The following is a 23,234-nucleotide window of genomic DNA, read 5'->3' on the forward strand; positions in this document are numbered from 1 at the left end:
GCCAACCGTCGCAGCTCTGGCATTAGAAGGAATGACATGATGAGCCGGGTGCACCCCAATTTGGTGCCCAGCAGGGTCCAGTGGCAGCAGTAAGGGGACCAGTGGCGGCACCCCAGAGCAGGGTCCAGTAAGTGCAGCAGGACACTGGAAAACATTTCCGGGCTAGTGGAAAGAAGTACCCACTTCGACCACTGATCCATATTTTATTTCAATACATTGCACTAATTGGTGATTTTTTCAAATGTTTACAGCTCTGTAACTTACTGCAAGTTACAGTAACTCTATAATGACATGACTACAATATGATACCTCATTGCATTTATACTGCAGATTTGCATTTGTGCACCTTTAGGAATGTCCCTTAATGTTGTATTATAATTTATATTTTTAGGAAAACGTTTTAAAAGTGTATATTTATCAGGAAACAATTTAATACTGATTTCGGAAGATAAAACAACAAACAAAACACGTTGTTGCATCGAGTGGAAGTCTACTAAAGGAGAGGAAGTCTTTTTTAACAATCTCACAGGAAATTATGACAGTGATCGATATAATATATCTACAGGTAAGATTTTATAAGTATGTCCACTGCAAGGAAGAGCATCATACTATCATAAGAGGTATTTGTCATATATCTTACATTGTAATGATCATAACAATTCTGTATAATAATTTAGCTATTACAGCAGGCATTGCCTAACTTGGTCCTCAAGGTAAACTAACAGTTCAGGTTTTAGCTCAGTTCCTAATTTGTAAAACAGATAAATTGCTGTCATTACTTTTATGGACATAGTGACAGTAAATACTTTAAAAACGATTAAAAAAAAACCTTGTATCTTACTACCGTATTTATAAATGTACACAACCCAATAAATACTAAGCCATTTTAAATTGCCTTAAAAAAAAGTGTGATAGAGTATAATTGCATCAAATTTACCATATAATTTTTCTTCGGAACTTTTATTAAAAGCACCTGTTTGAGTAGTAGTGGTTGGAGTAGTAGCCATAGCAGTGCAGGTTGAGTATCCCTTATCTAAATATCCGTTATCCAAATTATTCCGAAAAACCATACATTCCAGAAAGTGAAAAAAATAAAACATTTTTTGCTAAAAGCACTACTGGGGACACCTGTAACAGCACTACTGAGGACATGATATGTAACAGCACTACTGGGGACACCTGTAACAGCACTACTGAGGACATGATATGTAACCCACTAAATATAAGGACATGATTGCTTGGCAGTCTGACATTGTACACAAACTTTGTTTCATGTTTTGAAACCTTGTTTTATGCACACAAAAAAAAATGTGTGTATTCCATGTGTTTGATGTGTTTGTACAACATAAATGCAAGATACATCATTGAAATATAAAAATATTCTGAAATACGGAATAATCCATTATCCAAAATTCTTCTGGTCCCAAGCATTTTGGATAAGGGATACTCAACTTGTAGTAATAAAAATAATCTAAAACATATTTATCATTTGTTCCTTTGTTTCTTACAGACTCTTTCTACCCAATGCAGTGTTACCGAATAAGCGTTCACAAACTTAATGCAATTCAGAGAACTGTGGGGACAACATATTATTTCCAGCGTATGTTTCATATTTTCAAAATGTATCCAACTACGTACCTGGTCCTGTGCCATTCCTTTTTTGCACCTACTGTATGTGTCATATGTAACATCTCTGCACTTTTATATTTAATATTTTTCATGACATAATTTCTCATAATATCATCAAAATGTCTTAATTCTTTTGTCAAGCACTGTTAAGGCCCCCATCCACTAGCACGAGGTAAAACATGCGATCCTCACATGCAATGCCCTGCCAACTCACCTGGCAGCTCTCGGGCAGCTGGACCACATATGATACATCATATGCGGCCCTTTAGCATACAATGTATTGTATGCAATCTCAATCATGGCTGTGGAATACAATAAATATTCATGGCAGCCATGATGACTATCAGGGACTCCGATCAGAGAAGCCCGGTAACGAGCCCCAGAACAGAGTTAGAGTAAAATGACATTCGATATGGCCAATTTTCATCCGATCCCTCGTTCCGGAAGCTCAGAATCTGACAAACGTGGATGGGGGCCTTTAAGATTTAACTTTCATTAGGCAAGTAGTTTAATTGCAGATAAAGACAATTCATAAACTGGGCTGAGATAGATCAAACATCTATAAGTACTTGCAGCACAATTATTCATCATTCCCAGTATAATTATTTTACTTAAGGAATTGAAAGACAGTCACTAATGAATTACAGACTTTTGGGTCTCTTTACTAAGTATAGACAGATGTAAAGTGGATAAAGATAAAGTACCAGCCAACCAGCTTCTGTTATCTTTCATACAAAGCGTGACAGTATATATTTAAGGACTGTGGCTGTACCTGTACTTAGGGGTAGTTTGGCTGTAGCACTTGAAGTGTGAGCTCTGGATGCCAGAGATATGATAGGCCAGCTGGCCAGCAAATTCAGCACATACTGTAAAAGGAACTGGTGTGAGCAGTGATACCAAACAGTGCTGTCACTGAACATCAAATATTGTAGATTGAATATGGCAGCTATAATGGTTGAATGTAATGCTAACCATGGCAGTGAAGGTGTATGGGTGATACAGGGGAGGAGACTGGAGAGTGACATAAAAAGATATGGGGATCTATTTACTAAATCTTGGATGGAGATAAAATGGACAGATATATAAGAACCAGCCAACCATCTTCTAACTGCCATTTTTCAAACACAGCATGTCACTTGGCAGTTAGGAGCTGTTGAATGGTACTTTATTTCCGTCCGCTTTCTCTCCACCCAAGGCTTAATAAATAGACCTCTTTATTTTTAAAGATCCAAGTTGGATTTTCCAGCAAAAGACAGCATCAGTTAATTTCTTTAATTTGTTTCATTTAGTCATACTCTTGCCTTACACTATTTTTTGGTAGTTACTTCTTTATATTAATATGAGTAATTTATTCAAATCTATATTATTGTTTCTCAGCTTCTTTGACTGTAGGACCCGGAAACCTGACTGTGGCAAATGTCACTGATCACTCTGTTCTCCTAAAATGGGATCCATTTGATCTTTGTGAATGTCAACATCTTTTAAAACATTGGGCTATAAACCTTATAGACCATAAGACAAATATCTCAAGAGGTGGGTGACTATATTTTTTGATTTATATACTGATTCAGTTAATTACAGTAGGTGGTGTATTGAAGTTGATACAATCTACACTTCTTTAAAATTGTATTAAATATAAGAATCAGACTAATGATTTTAAAAAGTAAAAGTACAGTAATATAAAGACAAACTAAATCCTATAGAGTGTAAGCTTGAAAGCAGGGCCCTCTGATACTCCTTCTACCGGAGAATTACCCAGCATTTTGATTGCTGGGTCATTTTCCCAGGTGCAGCTTGCACCCTTTCACACTTACAGCAACAAATTACCAGGTGAAGCAGTTCTGCCTGGTAATTTGCTGAAAAACCCAGGTTTTTCTTATGTCTGATAGGGTCAACCCGGTTTGTAAATCCAGGGTCCTCAACCCAGGTAAAAAGAAGGGTCAGAGGCCTGTGTTTTAACACCCTGGTTGACCCTTTCAGACATACCATAATCCTGGGATGATGCGCATTCATCTTTAAAAACCTGGGATTTTGGTGTATATGGGGTATTATTGTTTTTTGTCTGTCTGTTATTCCCCAGTCTTGTTTTTACTGCGCTATAATGCTTTTGTTCCTAATTTTAAATTGTAACTTAATATACTAATGAATAAATAACTAAATAGGTTAATTAGGTTGTGGCAATTACATAGAAATAATATATATTGCATTTCCAATAATAGTTGCACTTCCAAGTGGGACAGGTGGAATGACTCCACCCTGGCACTTAGGGCCTTAATCTAGTTCACTCTTTCTGACAAAATCCTTCTTAGATGTACAAAACCATGTGCACTGCAGGTGGGGCAGATGTAGCTTGTGCAGAGAGAATTCGATTTGGGTGGGGTTTTACTTCAAAGTGAGATCTACAGTATATTGCAGTGTAAAAATAAAGCAGCCAGTATTTACCCTGCACAGAAACAAAATAACTCACCCAAATATAATTCTCTCTGCACATTTTACATCTGCCCCCCTGCAGTGCACATGGTTTTGTCCATCTAAGAAGGATTTTGTCAGAAAGAGTGAACTAGAATAAGGCCCTTAGTGCTGTAACACAAAGATTGTTATACACTGTCCTATAATGAGGGTATGAGCATGTATGTTACACCTTATCATTGATACAATTGCACTCATCTGTTTTTTTGTATTTACTATTACTTATCGCTGTACTGGATGATCATTATAGTCCTGTAAGACAGGAAAAAACACACACTGAAACAGTATCTTCTTTATCATATTACACTGATGCCCCTTTCCCACTGCAGGTCTTAAATGGTATATTTCCGTTTTTTCCCCCTTTCTAAATGTTTAAGGCTGCAGTGGGAAAGCGCCAGAGTTGATTTACCGGTTAAAGATAACCGGTATTTCAACACGTTTAAAAAGCAGAGTCCTACACATTTCAAAGCCGTTTTTAAGCAGTGGGAATGCCTCTTAAACGGTATTTAATATCCTACACTAGTCTTCCCCCTCCCCTGGTACCTGTCCTCCCCCCCCCCATACCTGCCAGCTGGTACCCTCGCTTCCCCCCTGCCCGGGTACCACCTCCCCCCCTGCCCTGGTACCCCCTCCCCCCTGCCCTGGTCCCCCACTCCCCCCCTGCCCTGGTAGCTTGCTCACCCCCTCTCCCCTGGCACCTTGCAGCTGGTACCTTGCATCTGGGCAGCGGGGCAGCATGGTAGGCAGCGGGCATAGTCGGCAGGTCCCAGACTGATTGCTGAAAGCATCATGCAGGAGGAGGCTGGTGCACAGACAGCAGGGGCACTGGGGATCCGGGCAGCGCATCAGTGCTCAGGAGGAGGACGTGGAGGAAAGTCCATTAGGAGATTGTAATTTCATCGGTGGGGGTCCCTGCCGCGAATGGGAAATAGCGGAGCCGTTCATGAAATATGTGCATATTTAATTAGTGGCTCATTAGATATGTGCATATCTAATGAGTTTCTAATTAAATATGGTTTTCGCTGACTTAGAGCTTTTCTGAGAGTATATTCCAAAAGCTGGGACTCTCCCCTTTCTGTCAACACTAGCAGCTTGTCTCTATCATGCCCAGAACCAGAGATATCAGCCGGTCCCTGCTCCAGCTCCAAACGTCTGGTGTACAGTTTTATATTTTTGTCAATGGATTGCTCTGGGTCCGGATCTCTGATCCCCAAGTCCCCAGCACCTCCTGAAAGTTGGGACTCTAGGTTTTTATACCATTGAAGGCTAAGAAATCTATTTCCAGATAATGGCGATATCTGCAGTCAAACAAACTGCCCTTCCACCGGAAAATGATGTATTAAATTGTCCCATCTGATCAGCGATGAATGGATGATTGGTCATTTAAGACACAAACAGGGAAGCAGTGAGTTATATTCCTCAATTTTAAGGGCTTAAAATGAAGAAATACCTGTAATTTAGAATGCAAATGACAAAAAGTGCTATTAGAATCACCTGGTAGATTTACATAGGCCCAGGTAGTCTGCAAAGAAAAAAACTTTTAAAACTTATTTACTACCATATAAGGAAATTATTAAACAAGATAACAAAGCTAATGAAGCTAAGCGGTGGTGGTTGTGATGGTGAGGGTGTTTTCTAGTGCAGTGATTCCCAACCCTGGTCCTCAAGTACTCCCAACAGTGCATGTTTTTCAGGTCTCCACACAGAATCACAAGTGAAATAATTAGCTCCACAAGTAGATCTTTTAAAATGTGTCTGAACAATGAGTTCACCTGAGCACCTGCCGGGTGACCTGGAAAATGTGCACTGTTAGGGGTACTTGTACACCAGGGTTAGGAACCACTGGTGAAGTGCAAATCCTCAACGAGTGGATCAAACAGGTTTTACATAGATTCTGCATTTTGCTGTGATATTTAGTAAAAATATATAAATTCCCAAAAATAGCATCATTCTGAAGAAGAATTGTCATTAAAAGTATCAATTAAAATATGGAAAACAAGGTTAAAATGAAGACATGCCAATACCCTAGTTCAGGAGTCCTCAAACTAATTTGCTCCGGGACCCTATCAGACAATAAAATTAATGACAGGACCACAGCAAGTTACTGCAGAAGGTCATCACATCACATGTCAGCAGACAGCACATACATGGCAGCATTGTGGAGAAACCAATTGTTTTAAGCACTGCTCTGTACTATGGCTGACCTATAGAAAAATTAGATGTGAATGCTGCATGTGGTAACATTTTAGCTTTATGCATCTTGAAGCATACTTGCCTACTTGACCCTCTCCATGTGGGAGAAAATGCTCTGTTCCTGGACTACCCTGGTAATGTTTGGTTGCCATCACCTGTGATCAAACACCTTTCTTATCAATTACCTTGCTCCCCACAGTTGATGGCAATCATACAGTACCAGGGAAGTCCAGGAACAGAGCATTTTCTCCCACATGGAGAGGGTCAGGTAGGCAAGTAAGTCTTGAAGAGGAGAGCGTTAAAAGTGCAAAAAATTCATGGCTTGGGTGTCCGAATAAGGATTTTAGAAGGGATTTGTGGTGCTACAAGTGTGATAATTAATGGGCAGCTACAAAATTAAAATTTTGCTTATTAATTATTGCAGTATCTAAAACAATATAATTCCCGATAGGGTCAAAATCCAGAATGGGTAAAAATCCTGACAAGGACAAAATCCCGACATTTAAAATCCCGACAAGGTCAAAATACCAACATATAGAATGTACAGGTGAAACAGTCAACAACTGTTCGACAGGTCGACATGGTTTTTTTCACTGTTTTTTGAGCCGACGTGCCGACAGGTGGTATTTCATGCCCTACCATCCACTAGAGCGTGGTGGGAGAATAAAATAGGCTACGTGTGTATTATCTGGGCGCTTAAGATTTCCATCGTACGACATAGTTTTGGTCGCATCGCATGCGATCCGATTGCATGCGTTCGCATGCAATGCGACCAAATTGGACCCGATTGTACAGGCACCCTGATGGGTGATTACTGTGTTAAATGCACCCCCATTGTTAACGCCACCCCCACTATCAACGGCCACCCGAAGCGTGGCGAGCGCACTATCCACGTCGAAGTGGAGTTGATTTTAGATAGTGTGGCCCGAGCCCGAAGCGTGGCGAGCGCGCACGGATTACTTCACATGTAATCCGCGGCCCCTCGCGGGGCTCGGTGGCGAGCGAATCTAAAATCAACTCCACGCCGACGTGGATAGTGGGGGTATGGAAAGGTTCGAGCCAGCCCTCGCGGTGAAAAAATCCATGTGGACCTCGCGACCTGTCGACACAAAGTCATGTTGACTGTTTCAACAGTGAAAAATGTCAGTATTTTGAACTTGTCAGGATTTTAAATGTTGGGATTTTGTCCTTTTTGGGATTTTAAATGTCGGGATTTTAAATGTCGGGATTTTGTCCTTGTCGGTATTATGACCCATTCAGGATTTTGACCGTCGGGCTTTCATACCGAATCCCTCCCAGGAGTAAACTAACAGACAGAAGACAGAAGAGAGGACAGGACACATGAACAAATCTAATCTCAGTGGGTTACCATAATCTATACTAGTTTCCAATGCAACGCAGATGAAATATACCCTTATTAACATTATTTACTGAACATAATAAAGCAGAAGTAAGCTAAACTATGACGAGGAAGCACAGCTACATACATACTGGCCGATTTGAGGCAGCGCCGATATCGTTACTGATATCAGTGGTGCCTAGGCAAATGATTTAGTGCATACACACTGAACGATATTGTTAACTAAGTCATTCGGTGACATCACCTGCGCCTGCTGCTAGCATGCCTTGTTGACAATATAGTTGACAATGGGCGTGTAGCAAATACAAAGGGGGGGGGGGGATTAACAATGCATGGTAGCGCACATTGTTAATGATATTGAGTGTACACACTAGATTATATGAATGATATATTGTTAATGATATTGTTATTATTCATATAGTTAACGACATACTGATTTGGAGTATCAAGGTATGCATAAGAAGGGGGGGGCGGAGGAGAGAGTGCAAAATGTATAAAAGTGTACCCCTATGGGTATCCCAACAAAGTGCACCCGGCGTATAAGACGACCCCCCACATGGAGGCATGTTTTTCAGGGGGAAAAGTCGTCTTATACGCAGGCAAATATGGTATTCAAACCTGCCCAATATATCCGACAGCCTTAACTATCGGTCATCTGGGACTCGCCTATGCAGTTTTGACTTTTTAAAAAGCCGATTCTGCATTTTTGACAATCTGCGGCCGCTTTGGCTGACGGACCTGACATTGAATAGGTTGAATGGAAATGTGACCTCTTGATGAAAACGGACAATATTTCTGCCTAATGGAAATATCGCCAAACATAAAATTGGATTTTAAAATCAGTGAGAGATAAGAGGCACGGTTTTCTAGACAAATAGGATTTTGATACTAGGAAATAAGTGTTAAGACATCCATACACTAAGGCAGTGGTTCCCCTGCGGTGCCTCAGGACACTTGCAGGGGTGCCTTAGGTTGGTGTTCAAGACTAATTCAAATTATTTATGGTCAATATAACAGGCAAAACCACTGCTAGTGGCAGTCAGTCATAACATATGTGGACAAATAGAAGCAAACACCATAAGGATAATGTATAAATAAAATTGATTGCCTTGAAAAAAATGTTGATGCTCTAGGGTGCTGTGAATTAAAAAAGTATGGGAACCCCTGCACTAAGGTGAGGTATAGCATGCGATACCTCTTTAAATGATGCGCAGCTAGATCATGTGATACAACGTATGCGGTCAGTTTGCATATGATGTATCGCATACGATCCTATTCACCGGCCAGAACACAATGAATCCTTGGTGCAGCGGTGACAATCTCCGGATACGACGTACGATGCAGGGGACCATGCTCTGTATCAGAATCACAATTATATGATTTGAAGATGATTTGGCACTTATCACACGATTTATCAGCTCGATGTGTCAAAATCGTGTAGAAAAGGGAAAAATTGTACTAGTGCATGGTCACCTTAAGATCTATACTGGTTCAGCCATGGGGTCAGATGTACTTTAGGTGCCCATACATGGTGCGACAGGGCAGTGTGGTGATTATTATTATTTTATTTATAAGGCGCCACAAGTGTTTCGCAGCGCCGTACAAAGGAACAGTACAGGGAGACACAACTTGGCATAACATTGAATAAATAACAAAAATACAGTACAAATAAAGAGCGCCACAGTTCAATACACATTACAGCTTGAATATAAGTAGTGAGGACTCAATCAACATACTATAAGAGGCTTGAGGCCAATGATGGAGATGAGTATGCAGACGAAGATGGTCACAGAGTGTTGGAGTATAGGAGAGCTGTGAGTGAAGAGAAGTGGGCTTTGACAACAGGAGGGAAGAGGGCCCTGCTCGAATGAGCTTACAATCTAGTAATGATCCATCGCACAGCACATAATGTCTGTGCAGCCCGTGCTTTTAGTACTAGATTGCATTGTATCCAGTACAAAAAGCACTGTGCTGTAGTACATTGTATGCTTTTTGTACTAGATACAATCTAGTACTAAAAGCACGGAGTTAATCGCACCTTGTATGAGCACTTTAAGCCTGAAAAGTGATCAAATGGAGAGTGATAAACAACCAGCCAATCAGCTTCTAACTGCCATGTTACAGGTTGGGTTTGAAAAATGTCAGCTAGGAGCCGATCAGTTGGTGGTTTATCACTCTCCACTTTATCACTTTTCAAAACTAAGTACATCTTGCCCAGAAAGTTGTGATATTTGAAAACAACATAAAAATAATATAAACAATTAATGAAGCAACATTCAGTATTTATAAGCTGCATATGTATCTTACTGTAATACCTCTAATTAAATATTATGACTGTCTTAAGGAGAAATTTCAGAAAATTCATCTGTGACTTCTTACCTTGTGCAAGACTTGCCTTTGGGATTCAATTATACCTTTGAGGTTAAAGGAGTGACTGCCTATGGAGAACAAACTGGAAGCAGTTCTAAATCTGTATCTAGCCCTGAAACAGGTAATAGTCCAAAGTGAGAGCTGTATTATCATCACAGGTCAGATAACTTATAGCATATAAAAAAGAAAATATAAACAAAACCCCTTCTTAGCTCATACAGTTCTCATTTTTTAGGAAAGACTGGTGCACAGTAAAGTAGAGGAGCAGTGGTAGCCATTTATTATATTGGAGAGAGAGAGAGTTATATAGTAGGGTGGAGTGAAAAAGTTGAAATTGAGATATTCAAAATCGGCTAGTGTGGAAAAGTTGTGACTTGACCTGAATAAGAAACATGCAAAAGTGTTTTGCTCTAAATCAATATCTTCTATTCCGGCAAGACACCTAAAATTTCGCTTTTTAGATGAAAAAAACAAAATGTATGAATAAGCTCCAATCTAGTTAAAATTAGCCAGGACGTCTTAGAGTGGTTTATTAATATACTTTAGCATAGTAAAAAAGAGTACCAGCTTGTCCTAGTGCAAAGTTACTAACTTTGGCAGGAGAAAAAATCCCTGATAACTGACCCGTTTTCATGGTCACAATTGTGAATATTGGGTAAATTCCTTTTGTTTGCCCTTTGTTTGCCCTTAATAGAATAGTGCACCTCTGTTGCTTCTAATGTCCAACTCTTTACTGAATGATACTGTAAGTTCAGTAAACAATGCATTACACTCTGTTATTTAGGTACAGTATTTTAAACACTTCTGGTTATTGGCTTTAATTGTGGAAGTTTCTTTCAAACATGAATTTGTCTGAAAAACTGTTTTGCATCCCCTATGCTGGGAGCATGTGCCAGAAGAGCAAGGTGGGCAATTTGACACTGGGGGGAGAGATACTCATTGGAATGTAAGAGTATTACAGGTCTACTGAGAAGCTGGAGCTGCCAATGAGATATGGTAAGAGACCACTATTCAACCACGGATGGTTTGTTGACAGTTCATCATGTCAACATATCCATGAAGACATTCTGAATGTCAACATGGTCACTGTCGACAAGTCAATCCACACCCATATGCTATGCAAAAATTTGACACAGCAACTGTCAAGCCAGAATTCTAAAATCAGATATATTGTGTGTATTGAAAATAATATCAAAATCTACTGGATATGCTATTGAGAGTTATTAATTCTATCAGTGGTGTCCAGCAGTACATACAGTATATGCCAATCACTGTTTTAATTACGGGATATGGTCATTTGGTCAACAAGCATTGGGTCGACATGGGTTTAGGGCGACACAAGCATTAGGTCGACATGGGCAAGGTCGGCAGTCAAAAGGTCGACATGTTTTTTTTTTTTACTGTTTTCTGAGTCGATATGCCCTACCATCCACTAGGGCGTGGCAGCAGAATAAAATAGAATAAAGTAGTGTGCCCGAAGCATGTCGACATTTGGGTAAAAAAAATATTAAAAAAACAGTGAAAAACCCCATGTCGACCTTTTGACCGTGGCTTTGCCCATGTCGACCTAGTGGTGTCGATCCAATGCTTGTTGACCTAGTTGTTGTAGACCAAATGATCCACACCCTTAGGGCCTTATTTTGGTTCACTCTTTCTGACAAAATCCTTCTTAGATGGACAAAACCATGTGCACTGCAGGGGAGCATATGCAAAATGTGCAGAGAGAGTTAGATTTGGGTGGGGTTTTATTTCAAAGTGAGATCTATATTGAAGTGTAAAAATAAAGCAGCCAGTATTTTCCCTGCACAGAAACAAAATTACTCACCAAAATCTAATTCTCTCTGCACATGTTACATCTGCCCCCCCTGCAGTGCACATGGTTTTGTCCATCTAAGAAGTATTTTGTCAGAAAGAGTGAACCAAAATAAGGCCCTTAATTACTAGGCACGATTGATCAGCAATGCTTTATTTCCTTTTTATGTGCTTACTGACCCAATTTAACAGTCTAATAATAGTGGACATCAATCATAAGTGGTTTGTATAAAACTGAACTCAAAACAAAACAAAACATATAAAACAATAAGAAGACAATACTGTATATGAAACATCTTTGAAACCTGTTATTTTTAATCAATGTTCTTTATTTTTCTTAACGTTAGATTTATTTGTTTATTACAGCTTAATGCACTTTAGCCAATAAATTAACAGTTAAATATGTTAATCTTTTGCATAATTATATGCTCAAATGCAGCCCAATCATGTTTCCTGCATATGGGATGTAAAACTGTTTTTCAGACCAATTCATGTTTAAAATAAACTGCCACAATTAAAGACAATAAACAGAAATGTTTAAAATACTGCACCTAAATAATAGAGCGTAATGCATTGTTTACTGTACTTACTGTAGCATTCAGTAAAGAGTTGGACATTAGAAAACACAGAGGTACACTATTCTATTAAGGGCAAACAAAAGGGATTTATTCTGATTTTTTGCCCCAAGTTTTCACTTTTGGGTGAAACCACAAAATTTTCACAATTGTGACCATCACAGTTATCGTGGATTTTTTTCTCCCTCCAAAGTCATTAAATTTGCACTAGTACAAGCTGGTACTCTTTTTTTTTTTTTTTTTTTACTATGCTAAAGTATATTAATGAACCAGTCTAAAGGCCCATACACACTGGGCGACTTTGAGCTGAAAGTCGCTCAAAACAGCAAGTTTGAGCGGCTTTCAGCTCAATGCCACCCAGTGTGTATGCCCCGGCAAAGAGCGGCGAGTGCCAAAGAATTCAATTAACTCTGCCCCGGTGCCATCAAGGTAGACCACGTGGCTATATATATGTCTTTTATCTAGGAGAAGTCTTCAGGTCTATAAAAGTGTAAGATAGATAGATAGATAGATAGATAGATAGATAGATAGATAGATAGATAGATAGATAGATAGATACAGATATATAAAGTGCTATTTTTCATCAGGAACTCCGTTCCTGAACCTTTAATTAAATATGACATCATTCAGGAACTTAGGGCCTTATTCTAGTTCACTCTGACAAAATCCTTCTTAGATGGAAAAAAACATGTGCACTGAAGGTGGGGCAGATGTTACTTGTGCAGAGAGAATTAGATTTGGGTGGGGTTTTTCTTCAAAGTGAGATCTATATTGCAGTGTAAAAATACATCAGCCAGTATTTACCATGCACAGAAACAAAATAACTCACCCAAATCTAATTCTCTCTGCACATGTTACATCTGCCCCCTGCAGTGCACATGGTTTTGTCCATCTAAGAAGGATTTTGTCAGAAAGAGTGAACTAGAATAAGGCCCTGAACCTGTTCTGGGGCAAAATGTCCCCAAAAAGTTCCCACTTACGGCCACCTGGTAACAACATTTACTGTTGCACATGTTCAGATATGTCCATTCCAGTAATTATTACGCATCCTTGATATAGAAGAACCATTTCTATTCTTACAATTTATTTTATTGTGTCAGAGGCAAAACAACTAATTTTAATTTTATTTATTGCTTTTCATATATGTTGTATTAAATGTGCATTAAATATACACATTTTTTTTTTTAAGCTGTCATACATGTGTATTATTCAATTAATTTGAGAAACTTAGCCAGTGCTGGTTTACTTTTTTGTTTATGCTCTTACCAAGAGGACTGACAATCCTCCAAACCAGCAGCAGGTAGCAGCGCACCTTATATCTCTTATAAGAGACACAGTGGCGTAAGTTCATCCCAGGGGCCCGGAGGCAAGATGAATGCCGGTGCTGCCCCCCCCCCCCCCCCCCCCCCAAAAAAACTCCCAACATATTTTTATACATATACATACACGTATGGGGCTTGGAGGGGCGCTAGCATTCATCTTGCCTGCGGACGCCCTGCGAGAGTATCCAGTGCAGCAGAAGGGAAGGGGAAAGTCGGTGGTAGCAGGCAAGAGCCGGGCGCAGTACATGAAGACGCCCGGCGAGAGGAGGGGGGGGTGTCTCTTACCCGGCTCCCAGGTCCTGGCTTACTGCTGCATCAGTGGCTCGCTCACCCGCGCTGGCTGTGGCCTGCCTCCCTCCTGGCTCATCGTCGCTTTCGCTGGCTCTCACTAGCTCAGGCGGATGTCAGGCCCTTCCACGGAGCAGTGAGCAGCCAGCGACATCACAGGTGACAGGGTGGATCAGGGGAGGGGGGCGCTGCGCGGTGCCGCTTCGCGGCCACTGACTGCAAGGGGTGGGGGACATCCCCACCAGCACCACTAATCAAGGGCTGATCAGCGGAACATTGGGACTCGGAGGCAATGGAGCCAGTGCCCCCTTTGAGGCTGGCGCCCGGCGGCACATGACTCCATTGCCTCCGGGAGTTCCGCCACTGAAGAGACAACCCCTTTTGTTCCCTTAGAACTTTCTACATTCACTACTACTTGAGCAGAAGCCAGATTTCTTGCTCTAAAGCTATAGCAGCTAATCATAACAAACAGGAAGATCGCTGGAGTGATTTTGGATAGTGGTATGTAGCTCAGAATATGGTATGTAGTTACTCTAATGGAACAACCAGGTTAACCAGACTGCAGGGCAGCACCGACAGGCCAGGTGGTACAGATTAGATGGATTGCAGAGCAGCACAGTCAAGCCAGGTGGTAAGGATTAGCTGGATTGCAGAGCAGCAACGGCAGGACAGTTGATAAAGATTAGCTGGATTGTGGAGCAACACCAGCAGGCCAGATGGTATAGATTCGCCAAATTTTGGAGCAGCACCAGCAGGCCAGATGGTACAGATTAGCAGGATTGTGGAACAGCAGCAGCAGGTCAGGTAGTAAAGGTTAACATACAGATAGACAGAATATCCCCAACTCACAAACGTAGACTCATGGACAAAAGACCATTGTCAAGCATGTAGCAACAAACTATAACCAGCATGGATGTGCCAGCTGGAAGTGAATTTATTAGAAGGATCCACCAATCACCAAGAGGCCCAGAGGAAGCAGGTAATAATATATTCATCCCCAGATGAAGTGTTGATGGTAGCAGTATTTCCAGGAGTAGATAGGCAACCAGGAAAGCGGAAGCCCCTGCTAGGCAACCACCGGAACCCACGACGGTAGACAGCCTCCAGGCTGCATAGAGATAGAGCTGCAGCTCGGAGTGAGATCCGACAAGCGACCCATAAAATTACCACTGATGTTTCAGGAATAACGGTCCTTTCATGGTAACAAGCACCTGAGTCCTGAAATGTTGGTGGTAAATCGAAATAAGATTACTGCTTAAGCCTCTGAGTGCCACCTGGTCTATCCTTTACCCTATTTATTTACCATTGTAAAATCTGTGAATGTGGTACAGTTATGTACTGTACCACATTCAATTTTTTTGTATTTTTCCTAACGATAAATTTTGTTCTTTGACAAAATACTTATTAATAACAAAGGCTTTCAATATTAATTTATTATACAGGCAAAAAAATAATAATCGCTGTTAATTTGACCCCTCTATTATATTCATAAAAAATATTAATAATGCGAAAACATTGGTATAGCGCACTAGGGGGTTTATTCTAGTTCATTCTTTCTGACAAAATCCTTCTTAGATGGACAAAACCATGTGCACTGCAGGGGGGCAGATGTAACATGTGCAGAGAGAATTAGATTTGGGTGAGTTATTTTGTTTCTGTGCAGGGAAAATACTGACTGCATGATTTTACACTTCAATATAGATCTCACTTTGAAGAAAAACCCCACCCAAATCTAATTCTCTCTGCATAAGTTACATCTGCCCCACCCGCAGTGCACATGGGCCCTTATTCTGGTTCGTGCGGTACGGCCCGCGTGCGGCCGTACCGCCGATGTTTTCCGTCTGCACATGCGCAGAGGTCAATCTGCGCATGTGCAGGCGAATTCGCCGCACATAGCGTTTGTACGCCGCAAAGGGGGCGTATAGGGGCGTGAGGGGCTTCATGCCCTCATTTCCCTATGTATACGCCCCGCGTTTCATGGGCGTTCCCATGCAAACGCGGGGCGTACGCATGGTAATGAGGCCATGACGCAACTCATGGGGGCGGAAAGCTGACGTCGCCGGATGTCAGCTTTCAGCCCCCATACAAGCTACCACACGGACGATTGTCCGTGTGGTCTCAGCTTGCGGGAGCTGCCGCGGCGTGCGGACCTGCCTTCGATGGTCGACGACCATCGAATGCAGGGGGCAGCTCCCACCATGGTGGAGGCGTACGCCTCCACCATTTTCATGCGGATCGGCAGCCGTCCGTGTACGGACGGCCGTGCCGATCCGTCTTGTAGGCGGGGATTCGTCTGGTGCGGTCAGAGCCGCATATGCGGCTCGACCGCACCAACCAGAATAAGGGCCATGGTTTTGTCCATCTAAGAAGGATTTTGACAGAAAGAATGGACTAGAATAACCCCCTAGGTTTTTCCTTTAGTTTTTTCTGTTTTTAATGCTTGTTAAGCTAACATGAGTACTGTACTGCTGAAGAACAGCTCTATATACATATTATTATTATAATTTTTATTAATAATAATAATAATTATTATTATAATAATTGACACATATAAAATATAAATTATTTACATCCATTTTTTTGTAGATTTGAATGATAATATATGGATTTTTGGAAGAATTGCACTGGTCTGTCTTGCAGTGCTGGCTGTTGTAGTAATCAAGTGTTTTGTGGTAAAAAGGTAAGATGCACGAATATAGCCAATCAGGTTTGTGGGTAGAATGGGGGTAGGATACAGACATTTTGGGAAGATTATAATGCAGCATTATGCAGATTCCAGATGTCTAAATATTGGGGAGAGGTGGTCACAAATTCTAAAACATGTTAACATTTAACATATATTAAACATATATTATATAATATTAAATAAGTAACATTGAAACAATTTTTCAAAACTGCTAACGAAACTTGCAATATGTCTCACATAAGGGTCGAGATGTAATAGGGTGAGATCTTTTAGACAGCTAAATAATTGCATCAAATTGCACAGTGTGTTTTTGTGATTTTGTGGAACAAGACAGAAATCCCTTTTTTGGTGATTTTTTTCAGTAACGGGAATGTGCGATTGTTTAGTGAAGGTGTTATTTTTCAGTAATGGGAGCATGCTTTCTTTAGTAGTTTAATTTAAAAAAGGCGCTGAAGATTTGCAGCCCAGAGATCATGGCCGAAATCAAGCCCCAGGTTCCAAAAATATGGAGGACAAAAAAGTAGGTGTCCACCATATTTTTGAACCATCACCAGACTCCAACAGCCATCTGTATAATTCCACAGCCGGGGGACACTTTTGATGCAAGGTCCCCGAAAGAAGAATTATTACCCTGGCTGGTCAACCCCTAGGCTTCCACAGTCTATGGCTGAAGGCCAGGTCTATCCCTGGCTGGCACCCTTAGGTGGTGGGTTCCAGGGTTGATAGTTGTTGTCAAAATTACATAACATAAAATAACATTGTTATGGGTTGTACTGTGGAACTACAGGTCCAAGAAAGCCTCTCCCACATGCAAGGACTTGGAAAATCACAAGTCCCAGCATGCAGGGCATTAACCCCTTCCTGACACAGCATGTTTTTGCCTTCCTGACAGAGCCCTTTTTTTCAAATCTGACATGTATCACTTAAGTGGGGATAACTTTTTTTTGCTTTTACTTATCCCAGTGATTTTGAGATTGTTTTTTCGTGACACATTGTACTTCAAGTTAGTGGTAAATTTTCGTCGATACAGTCTGTGTTTTTTTGTGAAAAATACCAAAATGTCGGAAAAAAATGGAAAATTTAGCAATTTGCAAAATGTTAAACTTTCTGCTTGTGAGACAAATAATCATACCACTCAAAATGGTTAATAACTAACATAGACCATATGTCTACTTTATGTTTCCATCATTATTTCAACTTCCTTTTAATTTTTTTGGACACTAGGAGGCTTACAATATGAATAGCAAATTTTCAAATTTTCAAGAAAATTTCAAACACTGAATTTTTTAGGGACCAGTTCAGTTCTGATGTGACTTTGAGGGACTTGTATGTGAGACACCCCCATAAATGATGCCATTTCAAAAACTGCACCCCTCACAGTATTCAAAACAGCATTTTGGAAGTTTGTTAACCCTTTAGGTGTTTCACAGGAATTAAAACAAAGTGTAGGTGAAATTTCAAAATTTCATTTTTTTTGCAGATTTGCAATTTTAATACATTTTTCTAAGGAACACAGTACATTTTACTAGAGAAATGTGACTAAAAATGGATTCCCCCAATTCTTTTGTTTTCATAAATATCCTATATGTGGCCCTAGTGTGCACGTTGACCAAACCACAGGCTTCATAATAGAAGGAGCACCTACTTGATTTTGGAGCCTCCTTTTTATGAGATTATTTTTTAGGCACCATGTAGGTTTCTAGGCACCATAAGATGCTAAAAGTTAGGAACTCCCCCACAAGTGACCCCATTTTGCAAACTACACCCCTCAGGGAATTCATCTAGGGGTATAGTGTACATTTCAAACCCCCAGGGGTTTCACCAATTGTGGTACAACTGGGCAGTGAAAATGAAAAATTAATTTTTTTACACAAAAATGCAGTTCTGGCTCCAAATTTGTCATTTTCACAAGGAATGAAGGAGACAAAGCACCCCAAAATCTGTGCCCCAATTTCTCCCGAGTACGGCAATGCCTCACATGTGACCAAAAAATACCATTTGGGTGCATGGCAGGACTCAGAAGGGAAGGAGTGATTTTTGGATTTTGCAGCTCAGATTCTGGTGGAATGTTGGTGGGTGCTATGTCGCATTAGCAAGACCCCCCAAGCACCAATACAGTGGAACCCCCCCACAAGTGACCCCATTTTGCAAACTACACCCCTCAGGGAATTCATCTAGGGGTATAGTGTACATTTCAAACCCCCAGGGGTTTCACCAATTTTGATACAACTGGGCTGTGCAAATGAAAAATTACATTTTTTACACAAAAATGCAGTTCTGGCTCAAAATTTTTCATTTTCACAAGGAATGAAGGAGACAAAGCACCCCAAAATCTGTGCCCCAATTTCTCCCGAGTACGGCAATGCCTCACATGTGACCAAAAAATACCATTTGGGTGCATGGCAGGACTCAGAAGGGAAGGAGTGATATTTGGATTTTGCAGCACAGATTCTGGTGGAATGTTGGTGGGTGCTATGTCGCATTAGCAAGACCCCCAAAGCACCAATACAGTGGAACCCCCCCACAAGTGACCCCATTTTGCAAACTACACCCCTCAGGGAATTCATCTATGGGTATAGTGTACATTTCAAACCCCCAGGGGTTTCACCAATTTTGATACAACTGGGCAGTGAAAATGAAAAATTACATTTTTTTACACAAAAATGCAGTTCTGGCTCAAAATTTTTCATTTTCAGAAGGTATAAAGGAGAAAAAGCACCCCAAAATCTGTGCCCCAATTTCTCCCGAGTATGGCAATGCCTCATATGTGACCAAAAATACCAGTTGGGTGCATGGCAGGACTCAGAAGGGAAGGAGTGATTTTTGGTGGTGGAATGTTGGTGGGTGCTATGTCGCATTAGCAAGACCCCCAAAGCACCAATACAGTGGAACCCCCCACAAGTGACCCCATTTTGCAAACTACACCCCTCAGGGAATTCATCTAGGGGTATAGTGTACATTTCAAACCCCCAGCGGTTTCACCAACTTTGATACAACTGGGCAGTGAAAATGAAAAATTACATTTTTTTACACAAAAATGCAGTTCTGGCTCCAAATTTGTCATTTTAACAAGGAATGAAGGAGAAAAAGCACCCCAAAATCTGTGCCCCAATTTCTCCCGAGTACGGCAATGCCTCACATGTGACCAAAAAATACCAGTTGGGTGCATGGCAGGACTCAGAAGGGAAGGAGTGATTTTTGGATTTTGCAGCTCAGATTCTGGTGGAATGTTGGTGGGTGCTATGTCGCATTAGCAATACCCCCGAAGCACCAATACAGTGGAAGCCCCCCACAAGTGACCCCATTTTGCAAACTACACCCCTCAGGGAATTCATCTAGGGGTATAGTGTACATTTCAAACCCCCAGGGGTTTCACCAATTTTGATACAACTGGGCAGTGAAAATGAAAAATTACATTTTTTTACACAAAAATGCAGTTCTGGCTCCAAATTTGTCATTTTCGCAAGGAATGAAGGAGACAAAGCACCCCAAAATCTGTGCCCCAATTTCTCCAGAGTACGGCAATGCCTCACATGTGACCAAAAAATACCAGTTGGGTGCATGGCAGGACTCAGAAGGGAAGGATTGATTTTTGGATTTTGCAGCTCAGATTCTGGTGGAATGTTGGTGGGTGCTATGTCGCATTAGCAAGACCCCCGAAGCACCAATACAGTGGAAGCCCCCCACAAGTGACCCCATTTTGCAAACTACACCCCTCTGGGAATTCATCTAGGGGTATAATGTACATTTCAAACCCCCAGGGGTTTCACCAATTTTGATACAACTGGGCAGTGAAAATGAAAAATTAAATTTTTTACACAAAAATGCAGTTCTGGCTCAAAATTTTTCATTTTCAGAAGGTATGAAGGAGAAAAAGCACCCCAAAATCTGTGCCCCAATTTCTCCCGAGTACGGCAATGCTTCATGTGTGACCAAAAAATGGCAGGACTCAGAAGGGAAGGAGTGATATTTGGATTTTGCAGCTCAGATTCTGGTGGAATTTTGGTGGGTGCTATGTTGCATTAGCAAGACCCCCGAAGCACCAATACAGTGGAAGCCCCCCACAAGTGACCCCATTTTGCAAACTACACCCCTCTGGGAATTCATCTAGGGGTATAATGTACATTTCAAACCCCCAGGGGTTTCACCAATTTTGATACAACTGGGCAGTGAAAATGAAAAATTAAATTTTTTTACACAAAAATGCAGTTCTGGCTCAAAATTTTTTATTTTCATAAGGTATGAAGGAGAAAAAGCACCCCAAAATCTGTGCCCCAATTTCTCCCGAGTACGGCAATGCCTCACATGTGACCAAAAAATACCAGTTGGGTGCATGGCAGGACTCAGAAGTGGAACCCCCCCACAAGTGACCCCATTTTGCAAACTACACCCCTCAGGGAATTCATCTAGGGGTATAGTGTACATTTCAAACCCCCAGGGGTTTCACCAATTTTGATACAACTGGGCTGTGCAAATGAAAAATTACATTTTTTACACAAAAATGCAGTTCTGGCTCAAAATTTTTCATTTTCACAAGGAATGAAGGAGACAAAGCACCCCAAAATCTGTGCCCCAATTTCTCCCGAGTACGGCAATGCCTCACATGTGACCAAAAAATACCATTTGGGTGCATGGCAGGACTCAGAAGGGAAGGAGTGATTTTTGGATTTTGCGGCTCAGATTCTGGTGGAATGAATGGTGGGTGCTATGTGGCATTAGCAAGACCCCCGAAGCACGGTGAAATGATGAACCTAAAAATCCATAGATGTGTGGTATATTTTAAAACACTCCTTTATACATAGGCCGGGTTTGTCGGGGCAAATGTCACACTGGAAAATAGTTTGCTTTCTTATTCCCTTTTTATAGCAAACTTTGCACCTTTTTTGTGTCCTGCCCTTTTTTCCAGTGGAGGGGATTTCATCAGGAAAATGCTGCCCTGGTACAATACGGGGGCCAGTACTAGAAGTACTGGGGCCCTCTGCCTGCTGGTTCCCAAATATTAGGCCCTTTATGACTTCCTCTTGAAAGTGCATAAATGTCCCCCTCTGGCCGGTAGAACGGAATAGCACGTAAGCGTTATACAGTGCCATCTGGATGATATACACGGCCAGCTTCTTGTACCAGATTTTTGTTTTCCGCAGGGCACTGTACGGCTTCAGTACCTGATCTGAAAGATCCACTCCGCCCATGTACCTATTGTAATCCAGGATACAATTAGGTTTTGAGGTGTGGGTACTGGTACCTCGTACAGGGACGGAGGTGGTACTGTCTCCGTGAATTGTTGTCAGTATAAGGACATCCCTCTTGTCCTTATATTTGACCAACAACATATTTTCGGTGCATATTCCCCTGCTTTCACCCCTTCTCATTACTTGGGCAATGTGCGTTTTTGGGAGGCCTCTTTGGTTCTTGCGCACAGTACCGCAAGCTGCTGTACCTCTTGAACCAAGGGCCTTAAACAGGGGGATGCTGGTGTAAAAGTTATCCACATAGAGGTGATAACCTTTATCCAGGAAGGGGTGCACTAAATCCCAGACAATTTTTCCACTAACACCTACGAGGGAGGGGGGGCATTCTGGCGGTTCAATTCTTGAATCCTTCCCTTCATATACCCTAAACCTGTGGGTGTACCCTGAGGTGCTTTCACACAGCTTATACATTTTTATGCCATACCTTGCCCTCTTACTGGGAAGGTACTGGCGGAATTTAACCCTTCCTTTAAAATGTATAAGGGACTCGTCTATGCAAATGAATTTATCTGGGATGTACATCTCTTCAAATTTGGCACTGAAGTGATCAATGACCGGCCTGACTTTGAATAGCCGGTCAAAGGTGGGATCATCTCTGGGTGGGCACTGTGCATTATCGTTGTAATGCAAAAATTTAAGGATTAACTCAAAACGATTCCGGGTCATGGCCATACGGTAAAGTGGGGTGCTGTACAGAACATCTGTACTCCAATATTGCCTAATTTCTGGCTTTTTTACTATGCCCATATGAAACGCCAGACCCCAAAACGTCATCATCTCTACTGCATCTACAGGGGTCCACCTAGCAAATGATGACGTGGGGTTTTGAGCAATAAACTGCTGGGCATATAAATTAGTTTGGTCCACCATTAAATTTATAAAATCATCAGAGAAAAATAATTTGAAAAAGTCAATTTCTCTGAGACCTGTGGAATCAAATTGGATTCCTGGGATGGCCAAAAACTCAGGAACCTGGGGCTCAAAATTGTCTGGTGGTGGGGTCCATACGAGATCAATTATTGGGGGGGGGGTCTCAGCTGCTCTACGGGGGCGTCTTTGAGGGGGTCCCTCATCACTAGAGGAGGAAGAGGAGCTTAAGATGAATCCTTCAAATTCCCCGCTTGCCTCACTGGCTGTGTCAGAGTCAGAGGCAAGCATGGCATATGCCTCCTCCGCTGAATACATTCTTCTGGATGACTGGGATGACATTTGGGATGACATTTGGGAGGACATTTGGGATGACATTTGGGATGCCATTTTTATTTTTGTGTTTCTGGTAGT

The 23,234-nt window shown here is 41.4% G+C and overlaps 1 protein-coding gene across 1 annotated transcript in view; it reads left to right on the top strand.

Moving 5' to 3' along the window:
* The window catches only part of IL12RB1 (interleukin 12 receptor subunit beta 1), a 162,818-nt gene that overhangs the window by 134,120 nt on the left and 5,464 nt on the right, over window positions 1-23,234 (top strand). The window contains exons 12-16 of the mRNA XM_083177930.1: window positions 392-565; window positions 1,511-1,600; window positions 3,007-3,162; window positions 9,996-10,142; window positions 16,605-16,698. Of these exons, the coding sequence (XP_083034056.1) occupies window positions 392-565; window positions 1,511-1,600; window positions 3,007-3,162; window positions 9,996-10,142; window positions 16,605-16,698 (661 nt within the window). The remainder of the gene's footprint in view (window positions 1-391; window positions 566-1,510; window positions 1,601-3,006; window positions 3,163-9,995; window positions 10,143-16,604; window positions 16,699-23,234) is intronic.

This window comes from Crinia signifera, chromosome 1, assembly GCF_055691185.1.
Source record: "Crinia signifera chromosome 1, ASM5569118v1, whole genome shotgun sequence".
Taxonomy (NCBI): Eukaryota; Metazoa; Chordata; class Amphibia; order Anura; family Myobatrachidae; genus Crinia; species Crinia signifera.